Source organism: Onychomys torridus, chromosome 12 (genome assembly GCF_903995425.1).
Source record: "Onychomys torridus chromosome 12, mOncTor1.1, whole genome shotgun sequence".
Classification (NCBI taxonomy): Eukaryota; Metazoa; Chordata; class Mammalia; order Rodentia; family Cricetidae; genus Onychomys; species Onychomys torridus.
This window is the reverse complement of record NC_050454.1, coordinates 13,493,779-13,515,871: the sequence shown is the minus strand read 5'-3', so window position 1 is coordinate 13,515,871 and position 22,093 is coordinate 13,493,779. Positions and strand designations below refer to the sequence as shown.

The 22,093-nt window shown below is 41.2% G+C and overlaps 1 protein-coding gene and 1 pseudogene across 16 annotated transcripts in view; both read right to left on the bottom strand.

The window, feature by feature from the left end:
• Window positions 1-22,093, bottom strand: part of Lrch3 (leucine rich repeats and calponin homology domain containing 3) — a 112,946-nt gene that overhangs the window by 26,555 nt on the left and 64,298 nt on the right. For 11 of the 16 annotated variants that reach the window (XM_036203924.1, XM_036203932.1, XM_036203921.1 and 8 more), the window contains exons 7-13: window positions 20,621-20,714; window positions 18,938-19,058; window positions 15,650-15,798; window positions 13,180-13,256; window positions 5,996-6,047; window positions 5,126-5,275; window positions 1,426-1,476 (exon numbers count right to left, since the gene is read on the bottom strand). In XM_036203924.1, the coding sequence (XP_036059817.1) occupies window positions 1,426-1,476; window positions 5,126-5,275; window positions 5,996-6,047; window positions 13,180-13,256; window positions 15,650-15,798; window positions 18,938-19,058; window positions 20,621-20,714 (694 nt within the window). The remainder of the gene's footprint in view (window positions 1-1,425; window positions 1,477-5,125; window positions 5,276-5,995; window positions 6,048-13,179; window positions 13,257-15,649; window positions 15,799-18,937; window positions 19,059-20,620; window positions 20,715-22,093) is intronic. The other 5 variants (XM_036203923.1, XM_036203926.1, XM_036203931.1 and 2 more) reach the window with 2 other exon arrangements.
• Window positions 10,812-12,378, bottom strand: LOC118594201 (annotated as a pseudogene).

The following is a 22,093-nucleotide window of genomic DNA, read 5'->3' as shown; positions in this document are numbered from 1 at the left end:
TCAAGAATCTGTCGTCTGTAGACCTAAGAGTCGTGATTTCTGGTCTAGGCATCTTTTCATGGCCTTTCTCAGGCAAGTAAGCAAATGCTAGCTGGTGTATTGGCACTAGACACTTGGGGAGTGGGAACAGGAGGAGCAAGAATTCAAGGTCATCACCTTACACAGTGAGTTTGAGTCCTGGCTGGGCTACATGGGACATTACCTCAAACAAGGAAAAAAAAAAGAAGAAAAAAAGAAAAAAGAAGGGAAAAGAAGCAAAAACAGAAATGTTGAAGTAAAAATTTTTTTTTACATATATATGTATATATATATATTAAAAGCTCATCAAACTTCGGTTGCTAAAAGTTTGTACAATTATCACTCTGTGAAGACAACTGAAAATACACGAGTGATTCTTTAAGGTCTCACATCACATACAAAGTGTTTATACAGAAGTAAATCAAAACAGTCACTAAGGACTGTGCTTCAAAAACCACGTGCTATAAAAAGCTCCAATTAGGTTTTACTCTTGTTTATTTAGAGTGTGTGTCTGTGTTCCCATGTGCATGCACCACAGCACACATGTGGAGGTCAGAGGACAACCTGTGGGAGTCAGGTGTCATTTTCTAGTCAGTGGGTCCTGGAAATTCAACTCAGACTGGTCATCAGGCCTGGCAGAAAGAGCCCTGCTTGCTGAGCCATCTTGCCCACCTTCCATTAAGTTTTCAAATACTGTACTTTACAAAATCAAATAGAGCAATAATCATAAATTGAAAAATATAGGAGGTAAAAGTAAAAGTCAACTATCCTAAAATACATTCATTTAGTAATCTTGACTTTAGCAGACCAAAATAGGCACAAAAATTTAAAGAGGTAAGCAATTAATTGTAAATATTTCTTTGTAATAAAACTGTACAGGCTGATCTAGAACTAACAACACATATGAGCTCTAACAAGGAAATAAGCACTGAGCTGAAATTCAACAATCTCTTTGGTTGAGCACCAAAATCATTCACTTGCAAAGGATGATGATTCAGGCTGCAGGTGAGGGAGGGGATGTAATCTCTAAGATGGCTGTATATACAGCCCTAACCTAACCTATGTATTCTCATAACCTCCTTCCTTATTCTGTACCTTACTTTCCTTTATTTGTAGACTTTTGTGGAGGGGGAAAAAGACAATTTGGGGGAGCAGGTTGGTTTCTCTATATAGATCAGGCTAGCCCAGTATTCACTATGCAGCCTAAGCTAGCCTTGAACCCTTAAGCCTCCTGCCTCTGCCTTCCAGGTGATGGAATTTTGGACATGTGTCACTACACCAGCCAAAAAAGCCTTCTTTTGATCATTTAAACATTTTGATCACTGAAAACATGATAATCACGTACTAAACATTTTGTTTCCATTGCTAAAATAATGAATTCCAAGAAAAGTAATTATCTGGACTTACCTCACCATCTCCAGAGGGTTGCTGTTTCTGTGGACTTTGTGATGCTTTCTGCTATATGCCCAGAAAGAGGAAGCTAGTTAGAATCTCAACACTGGAACTTACACATTCCACTGAATTAAATGGTTCACATCCATTTATTTCTTGTATTTACTAGTTAAGGAGATTATGCTCCTGTCTTAAATGTTTTAGTTTAAATGAAGAACAGCAATAAACTATACTTTTATAAGCATAAATAGAAAAAATGAAAAACCTACACATACACATTCAGAGTATCTGAATACGCTCTCATGAACTCACTCACTCAAATGGCTTTACGTATTTCTTCCTAACTTTCTCTCAGTGATTTACTCATTGTTCAGTACCCATCAATTTAGAAACTTCCCGTATGCTTAATTTACAAAGGGCACAGCACCTGCCATGGTAGTAGTAAAAGTAATAATGGACTTCTAAGTTTGATGCCATACATATGGGGGCACAGAACAGCTTGGAAAGCACACAGTGACACATGGAGGCTCAAGCTTCCAACCCTCCTTGGCAACACTGCCAACCAAGTCTAGAGAGTACACCTTCTTTCCGTACCAGTCTAGTTACTACAAGTACTTTCGATTCCATTTCCCTTCTGTTTCTTCCCACACTGTTCTGATAGGAGAAGATGGATTTTTCAGAAAGATCTTGCTTCTCATGTTTTTCTCCTGCCTAAGAACTTAAAATTTCTTTCTTCTGCTTAACAGATGAAACTCTTGGGAAATTAGTTTGATCAATCCGAGTATGACTATTTACCTCCTACTAGCTGTTAAACGTCTATAGAAGGCAAGCTAGCTGAGCTCACAATAGCACCTCAGGTACAGTAGTCATTATGGATTACTGAGGGGCCATACGCAGTCTAGACAGAGTAGGGTCTTTAGAGCTAGCTGGCTTTATTAGAAACCCCACTCTAGTGCTAGCTGAGCACCTCAGGCAAACTGCTTTGCTTCATGCAGCTCAATTTTCCAATCTATAAAAAGAGGACAATGGTAATTCTTTATTATGAGACTATTGGGAAGAGTAAATGAAGACAGAGAATGAGAGAGACAGAGGCCATGTGTGGTGGTACATATCTTTAATCCCAGCACTCGGGAGGCAGAGGCAGGCAGATCTCTTGAATTCGAGGCCAGTCTGGTCTACAGAGCGAGATACAGGACAGCCCGGGCTACACAGAGAAACCCTGTCTTGAAAAAACAAATACAAAACAAGGGCTGGAGAGATGGCTCAGAGGTTAGGCATACTGACTGGTCTTCCAGAGGTCCTGAGTTCAATTCCCAGCAACCACATGGTGGCTCACAACCATCTGTATTGAGATCTGGTGCCCTCTTCTGGCCTGCAGGGATACATGCAGACAGGACACTGTATACATAATAAATAAATAAAACCTTTAAAAAAAAATACAAAACAAACGGGGGAGTCAGGGGAAGCAGGAACAGAGACAGAGACACTGCTCCACACAATGTCTGGTATGCAGAAAGCATTCAGAAAATTCCCTAAGTCCCATCGTTACCGCTGTCATCTTAACATCTCATCACTTCACTGGCTTCTGCCGTCTTCAATCCAATTCTAAACTAGCTGCTGTTGTCCTCAAGCGCCGCTATGTCAAGTGTGTAAGTTATGGAAGAGCATTCCTAGCTCCTAAACTACCCACAGTCTCTCAACCTGTAACGTCACAGACCCGTTCCTAAGTTTACACATCATGTCCTTCTGAGGTCAGTGCTGATGGCATGCTCTCTAGTTTCTTCTTTGCCTTGATATAAACTAGTGCTTTCATGGCAAGCTGTTTTCTTTGACTTCTGTACTCACTGTTCCCTGACAATTAGATTGCACCTTGTATTTTGTTTACCTTTACAGGCCTATTACCAGCACACCCTCAAGGCCTATCAAATCAGTGAGTGATCACATGTGTCGAGTAAGGCTTTAGGAAACCTAGGTTTGTCTTCTGATCACAATTAACCTACTCTACGTGGGACCATTTCTGTAGAGCTGCAGCTTCCTCTGTGAAACACAGACATTCTCATCTTCCCTATTACAAATATAAAATAAATGGACATAGGGTCTTGACTATGTTTTAAGTCTTTATTTGGTAACAAGTCGGTAAAGACTTATGGAAGAGAGCAATGCTTGACAAATTAAGAGAAAGAGTGTGTAGTAATAGACGATTCGGGCAGAATCATGACAGGAGGTAGAAGAGTGTGAGAAAACAGACATTTTAACCGCCTACATCTCAGAGATAAGAAGGCACAAAAGAAGTCGAGAGTGGCTGGGAGGTGACAGACCTGGGTAAAATCACTTTTCAGATCTCCATAAACTTGTTTCTAGGAATACTGAGTTGCGCTTTTGTCATTGGACAAATGATTTCCCTAAATTTTGACAGAAACAGTAGGCAGTGGTTCCAGTGAGGAGGAGGACTCCAGTGAGGAGGAGGAGGAGGAACATTATCATCCCAGGATTGAAATAGCGGGGGTGGGGGTGGGAACAGATGACCACAGGGCTGGAGAGGTGGCACAGGGTTAGGAGCACAGGGTGTCCTTGCAGGGGATCTGGGTGTGGTTCCAAGCACCCACATGATGTCCTACAACTCTGTTCCACAGGGTCTGAAACCTTCTTACATCCAAAGGCCCCAGGCATACATGCAGTACACACACATACACATACATGCAGGCAACATACACACACAATCAATAAATATAAAGGAAGAATTCATCATGTAAAATAATAAAACAAAAATTCATAGAGCAGTTTCAAAAATGATCTGTCTAAAATTCTAAAACATTGGAGAGAAACTTTTCTAGGCAAGAATGACTCATTCAGCAAAAATCTGAGCTTTTCTACAGACTCAAACCTACTAAGTTCTAGTGAGCAAAACAGACAGTTCCTGTCTTGAAGTTTGCAAATGAATAGGAGAGACATATTAAGTGAACAAAATTATAAATAGTCAATTACTTATTAAGTATTTATTACTTAATAATTCCAAAGGTGATTTCAAAATGAAAAAACAAACTAAACAATCAAAATTTGTTTTCCATAGTACTCCGACTGCACTAGACGCTATAAAATATCCACAAAAGGTAACGACGTCACCACGTATAAAAACAGGAAGGAAGGAAAGAATCAGAGACCATGAAAGAACGAAGCCTGGGAGCCTGCCAACAAACAGCATTTGCTACAGGAAAGATCTGGAGACAGGTTTGGATGACAACAGTTTGGAATTCACATGGCACTGGCACTTTCATGATCTTTTGGTTCTGTTTTTTTTTTTTTTAAATTTTCTGAGACAAGGATTCTCTATATAATAGTCTTGGCTGTCCTGGATCTTTCTCTGTACACCAGGCTGTCTTCAACTCACAGGGATCTGCTTGCCTCTGCCTCCCGAGTGCTGGGATTAAAGGCGTGAGCCACCACCGTCTGGCCATTTTCATGATCTTTACTACACCTGAGGTGGGAGATGCAGCATCCCCACGGTAAGGTGGTTAGAATAACGGTTTCTACTGGCCTATACCCAGTCATGACTAAGGCTATGGGAGACAGCCACTCCATCTTTAGTTGAGATTCCTTACCAGAGAAACAACCGGTCCTTCAATTAAGGCAATGCTAACTGACAGTTTGGCAAAATGAATAAACATTTACTTCTCTTAACGTCAAGATCATCTGTCAACAATGGCAACGGACTTACTCTGACAAAGTCCAGGACAGCATCTCTCTGAATCTGCTTGGTCCTTATTTTCTCCTCCTCGTACTGGAGGGCTGCAAGCTGCGCCTCTCTCCGAGTACACTCGACCGACTGTTCTCTCCTCTGATGAAGCTCCAAGTCTGAATGTGAAAGCTGCAAGAGAGGTTTCATTTGGGACATGCGGGCGAGGATAGGGTCAACATGTCAATAACCTGTATCAATATAAAAAATGCTGCTAACTCAAGTTTTATTTTGCAGAACTAACATTTTAAAAAATTCACTGTTCTTGTATGTATGAAAGCAGGAGCTACCATGTACACATGCTATATGAACTAACTGAGAAGACAAATAGATTTAGAGATATCTGGCAATTAATGGCAGTTTAAATACCATAAAAGAAAACTGGGTTGGCAAGAAAGCTCAGCCAGTAAAGGTGCCTGCCACTAAAACCTAACGACCTGAGTTCAATTCCAGGAACCCACATGATGGAAGAACCAACTCCCCAAAGTTGTCCTCTTATCTCTACATGCATGCTGTGGGATGTGCATGCATAGGCACACATAATGCACATATATACTATTTTGTATTTTATATATATATATATACTAAATATTAAAAAAATTAAAAGAAAGTCATCTTAGTTTAGCAAAATCAAAACTGAAATAACAAAGATAAATCTAATAACTAAGCTAGATGGTGGTGGCACATACCTTTACTTCCAGCACTTGGGAGGCAGAGGCAGGCAGATCTCTGTGAGTTTCAGGCCAGTCTGGTGTCTACAGAGTGAGTAGGGCTACACAGAGAAACTCTGTCTTGAAAAACCAAACAACAACAATAACAACAACAACAAGTCTACTAGTTAACAAAACTTACCCGATTGTGACTTGGTGGTAGTGATAACACAGATGGTGGCTCAACTGGAACCCTAACCCCGCAAAAGGAAAATAGAACTCATTGACAAGAAGATAAGGGACAAGTGGAACTCTCATTGTTAACAGAAGTTTCTGTCCATCAGCAGGCAACTTGTTGAGACAGCATTGAAAGAGTAGCTGCATTTGGTAAACCAAAGCCCAAGAAACTGTATTTAACCACAGACCTACCTGATGTCCCCAACTTGCATATCATGTGATGGTACCACTGATGGCTAGCTAACCCCTGTCCATGCCAGCCAGTCCTGATGACGGCTGGTTAGAACCCTTTTCAAACAGCGTCTTTTTTTTTAATAACACCTAGAGCCGTTACCCACTTTCCTACCATCACAAAAACAAAAGACGTGTAACTGAGACCCTTTGATGGACACAGCCATTTTATCCACAGAAACCTGGGCTGCGCAGAACCTGGGGACCATACTTACAAAGCATCTTAGTAACGAGTAATGATTCTATTGAATTTCATTCTGAAGGAAAAGGTGAGGCCCTATGTGATGCTTAGCAAACACAGACAGCACCACTCTCCTCGATTTTCACTTTGATATTTGTCTTCTTCCTCAGGCAGGGTTACATTCTTCAAGGCTCTGTAAATCACGTGTTTTGCTGACATCAGTAAGCTAGTAGGCAAACAGAAGCGAACTTTCTAAGCTCTTGGAGTCTCAACACCTGAAAACGGAATTAGGTTTTCTTGCTAGTGTTCCAAGTCAAACTCGGGCTCCAACTCTTTAACCTGGCTTGTAGAACTGTCACCTCACCTAATGTGCCTATCTTTTCTCATGTAGGATCTTTACTTATCATATGTTAAGGACACAGATTTCAAGACTTTTCAAAGACTCTGTGCCTGTCAGTTTTTATGTCAATTTCACACAGGCTAGTCATTTGGGAAGAAGCTATTATTGAGAAAATGCCCCCACAGATTTGCCTACAGACACACCTGTGTGCCATTTCCTTAGTTTGATGTGGGAGGGCTCAGCCCGCTGTGGTGGTGCCACCCCTAGGCAAAGGGTTCTGGAGTGTATAAGAAAGCAGGTTGAGCAAGCCAGTAAGTATCCCAACTCCATGGCTTCTGTTCCAGGTCCTACCTCCAGGTCCCTAGCTGATTTCCTACCCTGGCTTTCCTCACTGATGGACTTACAAACTAAGGTGAAACAAACCCTTCCCTTCTCAAGTTGCTCTCCACTGTGATGTTTTACCACAGCAACAGCAATGCCAAGACAGACTGGAGAACATCTCAAAATGGTCTCTTCTTTTAGTTACTCAAGACAGGGTTTCTCTGTGTAACAGCTCTGGCTGTCCTGGAACTTACTCTGTAGACCAGGCTGGCCTCGAACTCAGAGATCTACCAGTCTCTGCCTCCTGAGTGCTGGGATTAAAGGCGTGTTGCCACCACTGCCTGGCCAAAAAAAAAAAAAAAAAAGGTGTCTTCTTAAATATTATTTGTTGGGATTTTTCCCCTTAAGGGTTGTATAGTACATTTATTGACTGATTGATTTTGTGTATGTGTATGCTTGTATACAGCATGTATGGAAATCAGAGGAAAACTTGTGAGAGTCCGTTCTCTCCTCCACTATGTAGATTCCAAGAATTAAACTGACGTTGTCAGGCTTGGTGGCAAGTGCATTTACCTGCTGAGCCATTTTGTTGACCTAGAACTTCTCCCTTTGATACACTTGTAAAATCAGTTTTTTCATTTATAAAATAAAGCTCATATCATTTTTTAATATAATGTCTTTCTGGGACAAACAGAAACAAATACTCACTGAGTTCTTACCATGTACTACAACATATCCACTGTATTAAGAATTTCCCACATCCTATGTGTTTCTTGATTATGTCTCACAATAATCCTATGAACAAAGAACTGCTATAATCCTCAGCTGAAAACTAAGAAATTTCAGCCATAGAAACAGTGACTCTCCCAAGGTGATACAGTCAATAAGTTGTAGAGTTAAACTTGTTATTTGATTTTATATTCTCAACTACCATGAGATCTATGAGAACCGAAAGGGACTTTGGGTATTGTGCTGTATAAGCCATTACTTTTACAACTGAGAAGAATGAGTCCCTTGGGGCTTTAATGGTAGCTACATATGTCAGCTTCTGAACTAGAACCCAAACTTTCTAGTGAGTAGTCTAGAGCTCCTCCTACTCTATCATCCCCACTCAACACAGATGTCTAGAGCTCCTCCTACTACTCTATCATCCCCACTCAACACAGAAGTCTAGAGCTCCTCCTCCTACTCTATCATCCCCACTCAACACAAGAGATGTCTAGAGCTCCTCCTACTACTCTATCATCCCCACTCAACACAGAAGTCTAGAGCTCCTCCTCCTACTCTATCATCCCCACTCAACACAAGAGATGTCTAGTGTTCCTCCTCCTACTCTATCATCCCCACTCAACACAGAGATGTCTAGTGTTCCTCCTACTCTACCATCCCCACTCAACACAAAGATGTCTAGAGCTCCTCCTCCTACTCTATCATCCCCACTCAACACAAAAGTCTAGAGCTCCTACTACTACTCTATCATCCCCACTCAACACAGAAGTCTAGTGTTCCTCCTACTCTACCATCCCCACTCAACACAAAGATGTCTAGAGCTCCTTCTACTACTCTATCATCCCCACTCAACACAAAAGTCTAGAGTTCCTCCTACCCTATCATCCCCACTCAACACAGAGATGTCTAGAGCTCCTCCTCCTACTCTATCATCCCCACTCAACACAGAGATGTCTAGTGTTCCTCCTACTCTATCATTCCCCACTCAATACAGAGATGTCTAGTGTTCCTCCTACTCTACCATCCCCACTCAACACAAAGATGTCTAGAGCTCCTTCTACTACTCTATCATCCCCACTCAACACAAAGAAGCTGAGAAAGAGAAGTGCTCTGGGACTTAAAAGTGGAGCACTATACACACTGAAGAAACATGCACCTATAATGTCAACAACTAAGCTGTGAGAAGTTAAAGACGGAGAGCAAGAGGGAAGCTCAGTTTATTCAAGAGCCAGTGAAGATGACACTGGGCCCACAGTGTGTTAGCTGTCCTACAGCATCACTTGGCGTACTGTGGGCTCACTACAGCTTGGTTCCTCCTGGAGTGTTACTGTCATACTTCATGTCACATGACTTTTTCATTTATGGATGTGTCTCGACAATAGTATCACTTACATTTCACATAAGATAATTCTTAAGAATGTCCCACATATTAGAGGTGGCTCAGCCTTAAATCTGATAGTAGCACCTACAGTCATTTTGGGTATTGATTCCCATAAGGAATAAATATCTTTTCAAATAGCATCTAAGGAGTAGTGCTGAATTTTGTTGTGGAACACTGGCCTACTTTATACTTCCAGAATTTTTTTATTATTATGACTGACTGACTCTGGGGGCCCCGCCCCTAGACTTCTCTAATGGCCATAGGGGCAGTTTTGAGCCCCTCAAAGCAAGAGAGTGGCCAGACCCCACCCCAAAGGAAAAAAAAAAGCCCAAGATCAGATCACAAAATCCCTCCAATCCCAGGCCACTATGGAAAGCCCTGCTCCATAAGAAACTCTACATTAAAGCCTGTCTCCTGTCCAGTTCTTTGCTGCTTCTCTCCCACGGAGAGGCAGCCACCTTCTTTCCTGAGTCTTTCCCAATAAATCTCTTGTGTGAAGTTTATTATGTGGTGTGACTTTGTGTTATTTCTTGGCTCCCAACTGCCAGGATACTTTTTTTCCCTCAGAGCTGTAACACAACAGTGATCCAGCTCAGTAGATAAAGATGCTTGTCATTAAGCCCGACAATTTTGAGTTTGATCCTGGGAATCCACATGGTGGAAGGAGAGAAGTGACTCCCTACAAATTGTTCTCTAGTGTCTAAACACACATGGTGTATGTACACACACACACACACACACACACACACACACACACACACACAACAAACAAACCAAAAATAGGGATTCAATTTAAAACTAAAAAGCAAGCAAAAATGCAATTGACATTGTTGTTCATTTTCTCTCTACTTTTGTTACTGGTAAATGCCTACTCTTCAAACAACTTCATTTGGCCTTTGCTACTTAGACACACATCCAAGACATCCATCTCTAAAAAAAGAAAGAGAGGCAACAGGGAATCTCCTTAGTTAGTGTATGAGCACTGCCTAATATTTGCTTAGGAATAATCTGATAATTATTAGTTATATTTCTAATTATATATAACATATTCAATAACTATATATATATATATATATAATATATATATATTTATTAGAATATCCTTAGTGTATGAGCACTGCCTATACTTGCTTAGGGAATAATCTGGTAATTAATAGTTCCTATACATTGTTATGAACCCAATGAGTCAGGAAAGCCACTTAAGCCTGCTGGGCTGCACCTCTTCACTTAGAAAGTTAGGGTGATCACATGCACCTCTATGATAGGTCATCAAAACTAAGTAAGATACTGGGGAGGAGCTGGCTTGGTAAATTATCTGCAAAGTGAGCACTGGAAACTGAGTTCAGCCCCAGAACACACATGAACAGTGGTGAGTGCTCATAATCCTGTTGTTGGAGAGGTGGACACAGGATCTCTGGGGCTTGTAGCCAGCCAACTTGTCTAATCAGCAAATGGAGAATCCCAGGACAGCCAGAGACCCTGTCTCAAAATAAACTGGATGTGTTCCTGGGGAACAACACCTGAGGTTGTTTGGCCTCTACATGCATGCACACACATGTGCATGTACACCTGGATACACATTACATCCCCCCCCAAACATACATGTTCATTCACACACAAAAGATATTACAGGTCCTCATAGACCATAAAAACATACTGCAATGACTACATGTTTAGGATGATAGGAATAATGACATCTTTGTCCCAGCTTTACTACTGTGATGGCGGAAACTTCCTTCAGCTTTTATTAGCCATCTGTGGATGGGCTGAACCCAAAAAAGGAAGGACCAACTAGACCCATCCCCGGTAGGCCTGTGTTCTCGCCTGAGTCATTCTGAACCATGTAATATACACCTAGTCCTACCATACTTCTCCCAGTTTTAAAACAGAAGCCAATGAAGCTAAGGAAGGACTCCAACACTGCAGACGTCTAGGCCCTGCCTTCTTTCACTCATTTGGAGACAGTCTCACTAAGTTGTCTAAGTTAGCACTGAACTTTCAATCCTTTTACCACAGGCCCGAGTGCCTGGGATTCCCGCCTGTGCTCAGCTCCTCCCGTATTTCTTTACCATCCTTTTATCCTGAACTCTCTTTTAGGAAACCAGTCAGACCCAGTCTCCATTTTGTAGGTTTGCGTTCCCTGGGCCGCTTGAGCAGTGAAGCTTCACCTATGGTGAGTGCTGTGATATGAGGCACTTCCTCCTTGTCTCTCTTTCTTCTGTGCAGTTTCTGCGTTTGACTATCTACTCATTTTCTCTGCTGTGCAGCCTGGTGTTGGGACTGGTGACTGACGGCCAGCCGTGCTGCCCTTTCTACTTTGTGGTTCTCGGAGGGAATGCTGTGAGCGGTCTCAGCACAGTAAGGTTTGTTGCACATCAGCAACACTTCCAGCTCCTAGCCACTGTGGACCAGGAACTCCCAGAAGCCACTGGAGAGCATGCTGTTGCTCCTGTAACTGATGCTGGGCACCAGAGTTTGGCCCCAGATCTTCTCTGCACCCTAATGTCACTACATCTGGCTTTCTGCCAGTTTTGCCTCCTTCTGGCACATCTGTCAGACTGGTGCTAAGTGAACTTATGGTCCTCTTTTTGGCCGTCTTGGGCTTCATCGGATGCTGAAGGGTGGCCACGATGCTGCTAAAGGGATGGCAGCTATCTGGAAGGATGAAGTCTTCTCTATTTTTAAAATCATCTTTTCTATTTTAGCCTTCCAGACACGGTCCTCCTCTTCCATTTCTATGAGCGCTCCTGCTCAGGCTCTTCGCCAGGTGTTTAAGCTCCAGTTCTCCGTCTCTTGTGCATCTGTCTAACTGCTTACCCAAGTGTGTGCCTAACAGGCAATTACAGAAAATGAGCATATCCATCCTGAGATAAATTCCAAAGTATAGAAAACTAAACCTCTAAGAAATAAGTGATGAATATGAAAGGCCAAGTTATAAAATTTTCATATTCAGGGCTGGAGAGATGGCTCAGTGGTTAAGAGCACTGACTGCTCTTTCAGAGGAACTGAGTTTGAGTCCCAGCACCCACATGGCAGCTCACAACTGTCTGTGTTTCTTCAGTTTCAGGGGACCCAACACCCATGGCAAAACACCAATGCACATAAATAAAATTGTTTTTCTTATTCATTATTCTTCCTACATTTTCTTTATTTCATCTACATCATAGTTCCTAAGATGACATTAGCATGCTGTTTGGTATAAAGACCTACAGGTGGATGACTGATGTTACATAGTAAATTCACTGTCATTTAAGAACAGACATATCAGCTGAGTCTTGTGGCACATGCCTTTGATTCCATGAGGCAGAGGCAGGTGGATCTCTGAGTTCAAGGCCCGCCTGGTCTACAGAGTGAGTTATAGGACAGCCAGAGCTACATAGCGGAACCCCAACTTGAAAAACAAAAACAAAAACAGAACAGATATATTCAGCCTACTGTTTATAAGACTTCATACACAAAGACCAAAGAGTGAAAACCATTAGCTCCTGTGATACAGTTTAAAGTCAGAAACATTTTAGAATTCTAGAGTGAAAAATAGCACTGAGCTAGTTTTAGAAATATGGAGATGCTAAGTACAGTGGAGAGATTGCATAAACTGAAGTAAGAATAAAAATGCATATAACCTGCTCTGTTACCCAGTCAAAAATTTAAGTTACAAAGTAGGGCTTCTCAAAAATCTTTAAATTTTCTATGCATAAATAAACACCCATCACCATAAAATTTCATTACTAAGTACTTTCAAATCAACTAATTCTAAGGTAATGGTTTTGGATTTGGAATCAATAAACCTTTTGTACAATGGTATGAGCACAGATGCAAACTGATCTAGTTCTAAATACACGGCATGTAAAGCACACATAAGCCAAATGTCTTCATTATATTTGGATTTGCACAAAACCAAAACCAATTCATAGTTTCATGACTGAGTTTCAAGAAGAAAGAATTAAGTAAGTTGCTTTTTCAAACCTGTTTTGATGTGAGTATCTTTTCATGTCTTCTGTTTTTTGAAACCCTCTAACAGCTATTGGCTTTACTGGTGAACCCTAAACCAAAAAGAAAAAAAAAGTCAGTAAATAAATTTAACACACATAATACATCAAAAATGCTATAACTGTTGGGTGGGGGTGGCTCACACCTTTAGTCCCAGCACTCAGGAGGCAGAGGCAGGCGGATCTCTATAAGTTTGAGGCCAGCCTGCTCTACAGAGTGAGTTCTAGGACAGGCTCTAAAGCTACACAGAGAAACCCTGTGTGTGTGTGTGTGTGTGTGTGTGAGGCTGTAATTATATTTTTAATTAGTTTTACTTTTAGGAAACTGTACACTAAAATTTTATTTTGATAGGATTGTCCTTTATGAGCTTTGTGTTTAAAAGCATGCAGGGTAGCAGGTTGTGATGGTGCATGCCTATAACCTCAGCACTCAGGAAGCTGAGGCAAAAAGAACTGAGTTTGAGGATGGCCTGGGTGACAGGAAGATTCCATCTCAAAAAACTAAAAGCAAGGCTGCTGAGATGGGTTAGTGCAGAAAGGCACTACTGTACAAACCTAGCAACCTGAGCTTTATCTCCAGAACCTACAGAAGGCTGGACAGAGAGAACCAACTCCACCAAGTTGTCCTGACCTCCACATATGCACTGTGGTATGTGTGTTCACACACACACACACACACACACACACACACACACACACATCTACATCAGATTTAACAAACGAACAAAAGCAGAAACGAAACAAAACAAACACACACAAAAAACCCATAGGCTGTATTACATAGGCTTTTGATAAATAAAAATATGCAAAATCTATGAATATTTATTTTATTTAAAAGGTTCTCTTCTTACTGTAGCATATAAATTAGTAATTATGCAGAATAATATAGTCAGAATAAGAAAGACCTTAGCAGCTGGGCATGGTGGCACACATCTTTAATCCCAGCACTCAGTGGGCAGAGGCAGGTGGATCTCTGTGAGTTCAAGGCCAGCTTGGTCTATAGAGTGAGTTTCAGGACAGCCAGGGCTCTGCAGAGACTCTATCTCAAAACCCAAACCAAACAAACCAAACAAAGAAGCCCTCAGATTGCCCTACTGGCAAGCTTACCATTACCCTCTTCCAGCGCTGCACCATACTTTACAAACTGCCACCTTAGAAAGCTGTAGACAGCCATAGACACATTCCAGCCACCACACACAAGAGGCAGCCAGAACTTAAAAACACTACAGGAGCCTCCAGTGTGGTGGGGACAGAGCAACACTGGTGAGTAGTCCAGGAAGCAGTTTCTGTTCCATGTTGTGGAGACAGACACTCTACTTGGACAACCTAACATTATAAAGTGACTAAAGGAAGACAGGAAAAGAAAAGGGATTTCTCGAAAGAGCATTATGTAGCATTATTAATTTAAAGTTTACAAGAAAGTAACTTTTGATTCCAGCAGAGAGACTAACAGCTTGAACCACAGGTCATTTTTATCAATCACTGGTCTATCATTATTTCTTGGCTACAAAATTTGATTTATGTGATTTTATCTGATTTTAGAAACAAGTGTCTTCTGAACTGCAACAAAAACGAGTGTGTTCAAACGCCTTCAAACAGGAGCCAGAGGACTCTTTTAAGGAATGCTATTGCTCCACAGTGCACTCCGCTTGAAGCAACTGATTCTTGATTTCCAAGTTAAATACATCATTCTTCAAAAAGGCCCCTAGTGTTTCTCAAACAAGCCCTGCTCAGGGCCTGGGACAACCCCCAGACATCAACACAGCACACACTAAAATGAAGCCATTTTCCTATGCTGACTACATAGACTGAAGAATGCTATTCTACTTGAGACCCTTGAGGAATTGGCAGAGATTCTATAGTGGTCTGAATGCTTACTTGTTTTTTAGGCAATTCAATGCTTCATTAAAAGAGACACCCAAGAATTTTAATAGCAAACAGTTTATATTCTATTAATTTAGGATAAAGGCACCAGTATAATTAAACTTATTATTATTCTGAGGGTAACTTGAACATTTCCTCAAAAATCAACCTTGGTTTAATTGATTATCTATTAAATTATAATATAATTTAGCAATAATAAAAAAGCAAAGCAATCAAGAAAAAAAAAAAAAAAAAAGGGTAGCCAGAAAGCAAACCAACACAGTAAGGAAAAGTATCCCATCCCATGCGTGCACTTCCTTCAACGGCCTGAGGTCACACTCAGGTGGCACTCTCAGGTCTCCTTTCACTGCATCTTCAGATGAATGAAATCTGCCTTCTTACCTGGAGAATAAAACTTGAACCATTTTGGGGACTACTTCCTGATTTTTCCAAATTAAGTGAAAAATCCAGGAATAAAATTGGAAAGGAAAATAAAACAAATAGGTCGAATCCAATAAATCATTGCTAAGTGAACTGTTTTCAGCTGGAGATACTAACTTACTTAGGCCAGAATAGGACACTACCTCATGGGAGATTCGCCGGTGTTCAATGTATGCCATAAACTGTGAGCTGAGACTGTTGGTGTCCAAGCCTTTGGGCTGTCTGACGTCGTTCTCTTCTTCTTCTGTAGTACAGCTGTCAATGTAGTCAATCTGATCCGGATCATGCTCCTCTGTAACCCGGAGAGAAGACAGAGACAGAGACAGAGACAGAGACAGAGACAGAGACAGAGAGAGAGAGAGAGAGAGAGAGAGAGAGAGAGATTGATTCAAAGTTAAACAGCCAATAACGACACTTGTTGAAATTACATTCTCCCCTTTTCCTGTATCTGTGCTGTGACACAAGCCTTTAGTATTAGTCTACAGCCCCTTGCCAAACTTGTCTCTTGAAACCTTAGTCCAGGACACTCAAGAGTGCCCAACTGAGGGTGAGTCACTGAAGTGCAGACATGACATGCATTCTCTCTGGATGGTGTGGTGGTGTCCTAAACGGGCAGTCTGAGTCTGGGGGACAGAAGCTGGCTGCGGCTTAGAGACAGAAGGCTGCGGCCTCTCATTAGCTTGAGATGCAGAAAATGTAACAGTCGACTCCAAAGAGAGCAGAAAACAACAAAAGACATGGGGTAAGAAGAATCCTACTGACTGCTTCCCTTCCTGGAGCTCAGACTTGACAAAGAGAGAACAAAGACTTCCCTATTCAGAAGGTTACTGCTGGAGGTCAATGCTTTAGATATTTTTGTAGTGATTTGTGACTGCTCATCTGAAGAATTTTTTCTTCTCAAGATAATATTAAAAATCTAATACTGACCAGAAAGTGTATCTTATAACTTATTAAACAGAATGTCTACTCCGCTAAAAAGACACTGTAGTGGAAAGGGAAGCAACGGAAGACACAGCCACAGAATGGTTTCGCCTCGAAGCTTATGGACGTCTGTCACTGTTAAGTTAAATGGCACACTAGGAAAGACACAGCCATAGAATGGTTTTGTCTGGAAGCTTCTGCATGTCTGTAATTGTTACATTAAATGGCACACTAAGAAAGACCTCACTCTGAGGACGTTTCTCAGGCAATGCATTAAACTCCAACCATGGTTTTATGCTCTCTCACTGTGCCAGAACACTGGATTTAACTGAACTACAGTTTATATTAAATGAATTTTACAAGCTTACTAAAATCTAAAAGGATAAAAAGGCTGTAAGGTGACATTCCATTAGAAATCTGATATATTCATTTATTCTATGTGCTGAGATTTGTCCAATTAAATAGTTAAGACCATTTCTCAAGAAAGCAACATCAGACTTTTATACTATCCAGATTAGCACAGTCAAAATTTGATGAATCCAGAAAATCCACATTTCAGCTTTTTAAATTCGTATGTTGGGTATATCTGTGGTATACGCATGTGTACAAGTGTGCATGTGGGTATATGTGCCCATATGTATACACATGTGAAGGTGAGAGGTTAAGTGTCTATTGTTAGCCACCTTATTTTTCGTAAGCTAGCAATTTTTTTTAACATTTATTAACTGGGGGTGTCACATATGCCATGGCATACATGTGGAGGTTACATTTATTGTTGGGGGGGTACATATGCCATGTAGAAGTCACATTTACTATTTGGGAGAGACACATAAGCCATGGTACATGTGTGGAAGTCAGAGGAAAACTTGCACAAACTGGTTCTTTCCTTCCATCATGTGAGTTCCAGGGATCAAATGCAAATCATAAAAACTGGTTGCAAATACCTTTACCAGTGAGCCACCTAGCTGGGCTCCGCTCTGTTTTTTGAAGCAGAGTTTCTCCCAGAGCCTGGAGATCACCTTTTGGTTAAAGCAGTTGGCCAGTGAGCTTGAGGGACCTCCCTGCCTCTGGGCTGCCATGCCTGACTTTCATGTGGGTGCTTGGGGCAGAACTCACCCCCTGTGCTTTTCAGTAGTCAAACACAGAGGCCATCTCCCCAGCTCCCAAATGCCACATTTCAAATGCTTAATAACCACATGGGCTGGTGGCTACCGCATGAAAAGCACAGCTGGAAATTAAATGATGGTACATATGAGGGTAAAATTTAAAATACAATTACTAAAATATGAGTGGGATGATAAGTGACAGAAATAAAGAAGAATGTAAGCCAGAGAGGACAAAATAACAACAAAAATCAAAACCCACAAAAAAAAACAACTGACATCATCAGAAATAAAACTGCTTCTCAGAAACATATGCATTTCTAGAAAATCTATGTAATTTCTCCCTCAGCACTGGCCCTCAAAATCCAAACAACAGGCTTTAAAATTCAACTTGGAAGAATACAGAACAGGATTCTAAATCGTGCTTTAGAAATACATAGAAGCAGAGAGAACTCTTCCTTTTATAAAAAGGACTACTAAGTTCAAAGTGTTGGAATAAGAAAAGCTACCTTCAGAAGTCCCAAAGTCCACCACTCCAGATGGAAAACAAAGTTGACACTAAGGCAAGCCCTGAAGATGCACCTACAGTCCCAGCTGTTCAGGGGCTGGTGTTAGGTTACTTGAATCCAGGAGTGGAGGTCAGCCTGGATAATGGGGTGAAAACTCATTTTAAACAGTGTTGGCTTAATGACTCAGTAGGCAAAAGCATTTGCTGCCAAGCCTGCTGACCTGAATTTGATCCCCGGGATCCGCAAGGTGGAAGGAGAGAAAAGTTGTCCTCTAAGCTCATCATACCTGTGGTGGCACACTCCTTTCCAAGAAACAAATAACTCATTTTTAAAAGTTAAAAACAAACACAAGCAGAGTAACACAATCGATGAAAGAGCTCAAGGAATCTCTTTAAAATGAAGACTTAAAAAGAGATGGTGTTACTTCAGAGAACAATGTAGTCAGATCAAGATTAACAGAGAGCTGCTCCAGATAACCTGTCCTTGCTAAAGTTTCTCCTGAAATAAGCATGAGAGGGAAAGAATTTGAATTACAAACTGAAAATACAGAGAAGTTCAATTTTCATCCTAGTGGCAAACTTTTGTCATATATAAACAGAGGTCTTCAGCAGAGTGAAGGAGCTACAGATGCCCAAACACTAGTTAAGGCAGGAGCTGGGCTCAGCTGGTGAAGTCCTTGTCTATCATGCACAAGGCCCTGGGTTCAACCCTCAGTACTACAAAACCAGGTGTGGTAGAACACACCTGTATTCCCAGGGCTGGAGAGGAGGAGCAGAAATTCAAAGTTATCCTTGGCTACATAAGGGGTTTAAGGCCAACCTGGGCTACAGGAGAGCCTGCTATAAAAAAAAAACAAGCTAACTAGAAAGGCTTTGAACTGCATCATAATCATGTTTACCTCCGCCATTTGTGACCACCACACTGCTGCGAATCTCCTGGTACTGGCTCTCTCTCCGAAGTCTTTGTTCTTTAGTAATCTCCGCCACCCGAAGAGGCAGATCTGAAAATTCATCTGTAGGCTTAAAAAGCAGAAGCATTAAAAACCACCATTTCTACCAGGCGGTGGCGGCGCACACCTTTAATCCCAACACTCAGGAGGCAGAGGTAGAGGCAGAGGCAGGCAGATCTCTGTAAGTTCGAGGCCAGCCTGCTGGTCTATAGAGTGAGTTCAGGACAGCCAGGGCTACACAGAGAAACTGTCTTGAAAAAAAAAAAAAAAAAAGATATAAAAAAATAAATAAGCTGGGTGGCTTTGGTGCATGCCTTTAATCCCAGCACTCAGGAGGCAGAGCCAGGTGGATCTCCGTGAGTTCCAGGCCAGCCTGGGCTACAGAGTGAGTTCCAGGAAAGGCGCAAAATACAGAGAAACTCTGTCTTGAAAAACCAAAATAAACAAACAAACAATCATTTCCAATTTTAAATAATATAAAGTACAGGGATATAAACTAAAATTTACATAGAAGAGATAAAGCAAAAAAGTTTGGGGAACTGACAGTGAATATTGTATAATTATGTGAATATATTTAATGCAACTGAAATATGTACTTTAAAATGGCAAACTTTACCACAATTAACAAAAACACTGTAAGTAAACATATTCACGGTCTTAAATTGTTCACATATATGTACATTGCAATATTCATTAACATGTCACCAAGACATACATACATACACACATAACTACAAATTATAAGTAGTTGTGATTTAATTATAATGTTTTGATTTACTTATTATTTGATTTATTTACTGTTTTAGGTTTGACAGGGTCTCACTGTACAGCCCTGGCTGGCCTGGAACTCACAGAGATCCACCTGTCACTTCCTCCTGAGAGCTGGGACTAAAGGTATTCAAGGCATGTGCTACTGAACCAGGCATCTAAATGAGGCAAAGTTATAAAATGTCTGCTACCAGGCCCTCTAGCAAAAGCGTAGTCATTTAATTTGTAGCTAAACTATAATCTAGTCATTTTAAATGACAGAAAATATAATACTATTAGTTAATTAAAAAAAAAAAAAAAGCCCCATGTGTTTGGGGGCATGTGAATGAACTCACTACAATGTTCCACCTTCTGTAGGACTGAAGCCGGGCCTTGCCGGTTGCTAGGGAAGAGCTCCAGCATTGAGCTAACATTTGAAATTTGGTTCATGGTCCTCTTTCTTTCCCAGCTTCCAGTGCCCTCCCACCACCACCTCTGCTCCAGATCATCAGCCCATCAAGTTCTATGTGTCACGGTTTTATTGCTTTGTCTGAGACACAGATTTGCTATCCAGTGCAAGCTGCCTGGAACTTACTACACAGGTCAGGCTATCTTCAAATTCGTGGTCCTCCTGCCTCAGCCTCCTAAAAGCCAATTAGGTTTCAGTTTTAACCACCTCAACTCCTATTCAGCTTTTCAGAATATTCATACATGAGATGAAACAGAGTAGAATTCGCAGATGGTAGGACTATGTAAGGTTTTTGTCCTTTCTTTGACATTTCTCTATTTTATGTAATAAACTAAATTCCAATTTAGAAATTCCCATTAATTAAAATTTCTTTTTCTAAACCAGGAGTTTGAACACATGAAGAGAAAAACACTCACCTCATTTCCTGACCACCTCTTATCCCCACTATCCACACTATTGAAGCCTGAGTCAAGGGCTCCATAAGGACGACCTGAGTATAGTTCTTCATGGCTGTCCAAAAGAAGTGTTACTTGTTACTGTGAGGCTGCATTAGCATTTGAAGTTAGCTAGTCACAACGTTATTAGCAAACATCTCAGGACACTCAGTCACATAAAATTAGAGCTAAGAGCATTCTCTGAGCTTTTTAACAAGAAATTCCAATAGGAACAAAGGCAACAGAACAGGATGAGCGCCCTGCCTCCCCGACTCAGAACCCAGTGTGAGAAGTAAGGCTGCTCTACTCTTCTCCCTGTGCTCGTCTGTACCATCAGCTGACAAAGCACTGGATTTCACCTCACAGCCTCCCCACACTCCAGTGCCGGGAGTCACTGTCCTTATCTGTTCACACCCTCCGTCCTCCCTCCCAGCTGTCTCCTTCCCGTCAACCCCTCTTTCTGTCTACCGTCACAGCTGTTCTACTGCCATTTCCATGTCCCTGGAGATCTTTCTCCACCCACATGAGTCCCTTGCTAGCTTGCACACATGCACACACATGCGCGCACGCATTCATGCAAATGCAGGTCCGCCACCAATGAAAACATCCTCCTTATCTGGTTTTGGTACTAGCGTAACCTGGCTTCACGGGTGAGTTGGCAGTGTTCCTCCCCGTTTACTGCAACGTTCAGCGGAGGGCACTGGTGCTAACTCTTCTTTACAGCTTTGGTAAAATAGCAGTGTCTGGTCCTGGACCTTCCTTTGTTGGAGACTTGATTACAATTTCCATCTTCACTGATTGCTATTGCCCTAAGTTGTTTATGCTATCTTAATCTAATTTTGGTAAGTCACACATGTCTAGGAATTTACCCATTTAAGAGATTTTCCTTGTTGTTGGAACATGTTTTCAAGTATACACCAATGATTTTTGGACTCTGTGGTCACCTCCCTTTCTTCATCTCTAATTTCTGTCTCCCCTCTCTTTCTCTTGGTTTATCAAACAACCAACTGTCTTATCAAGTCTGTGTTATTCTTTTGGTATACAATTCATTAACTTCTGCCTCCATCTTGACTATGTCTTTCTGTCCTATGCTTCGGGGCTTGGATTGCTACAATTTTTCTAGAGTCCTGGGGTGCAACACTAGGCTATTTGGATCTGAATTTTAAATGTGAGCACTCCTAGCTATAAACTTTCCTTAGTCATATCCAAGGGGTTCTGGTAAATTGTGCTTCATTTAATTTGCTTCTAGGATTTTTAAAACTTCCTATCTGTTTTCTTCAATGAGGATACTGTCCTGTCTCCTTGCATTTATATGATTTCTGTAATTTTTCAGAACTGTATTCTTTTCTTTTCTGCTACTGATTTCTAGTTTCACTGCACTATAATCTGATAAGATTTAGACCCTTCATATTTGGTAAGACTGACTTGTGGTTTAGACTGGTCTGCTTCTGAGAA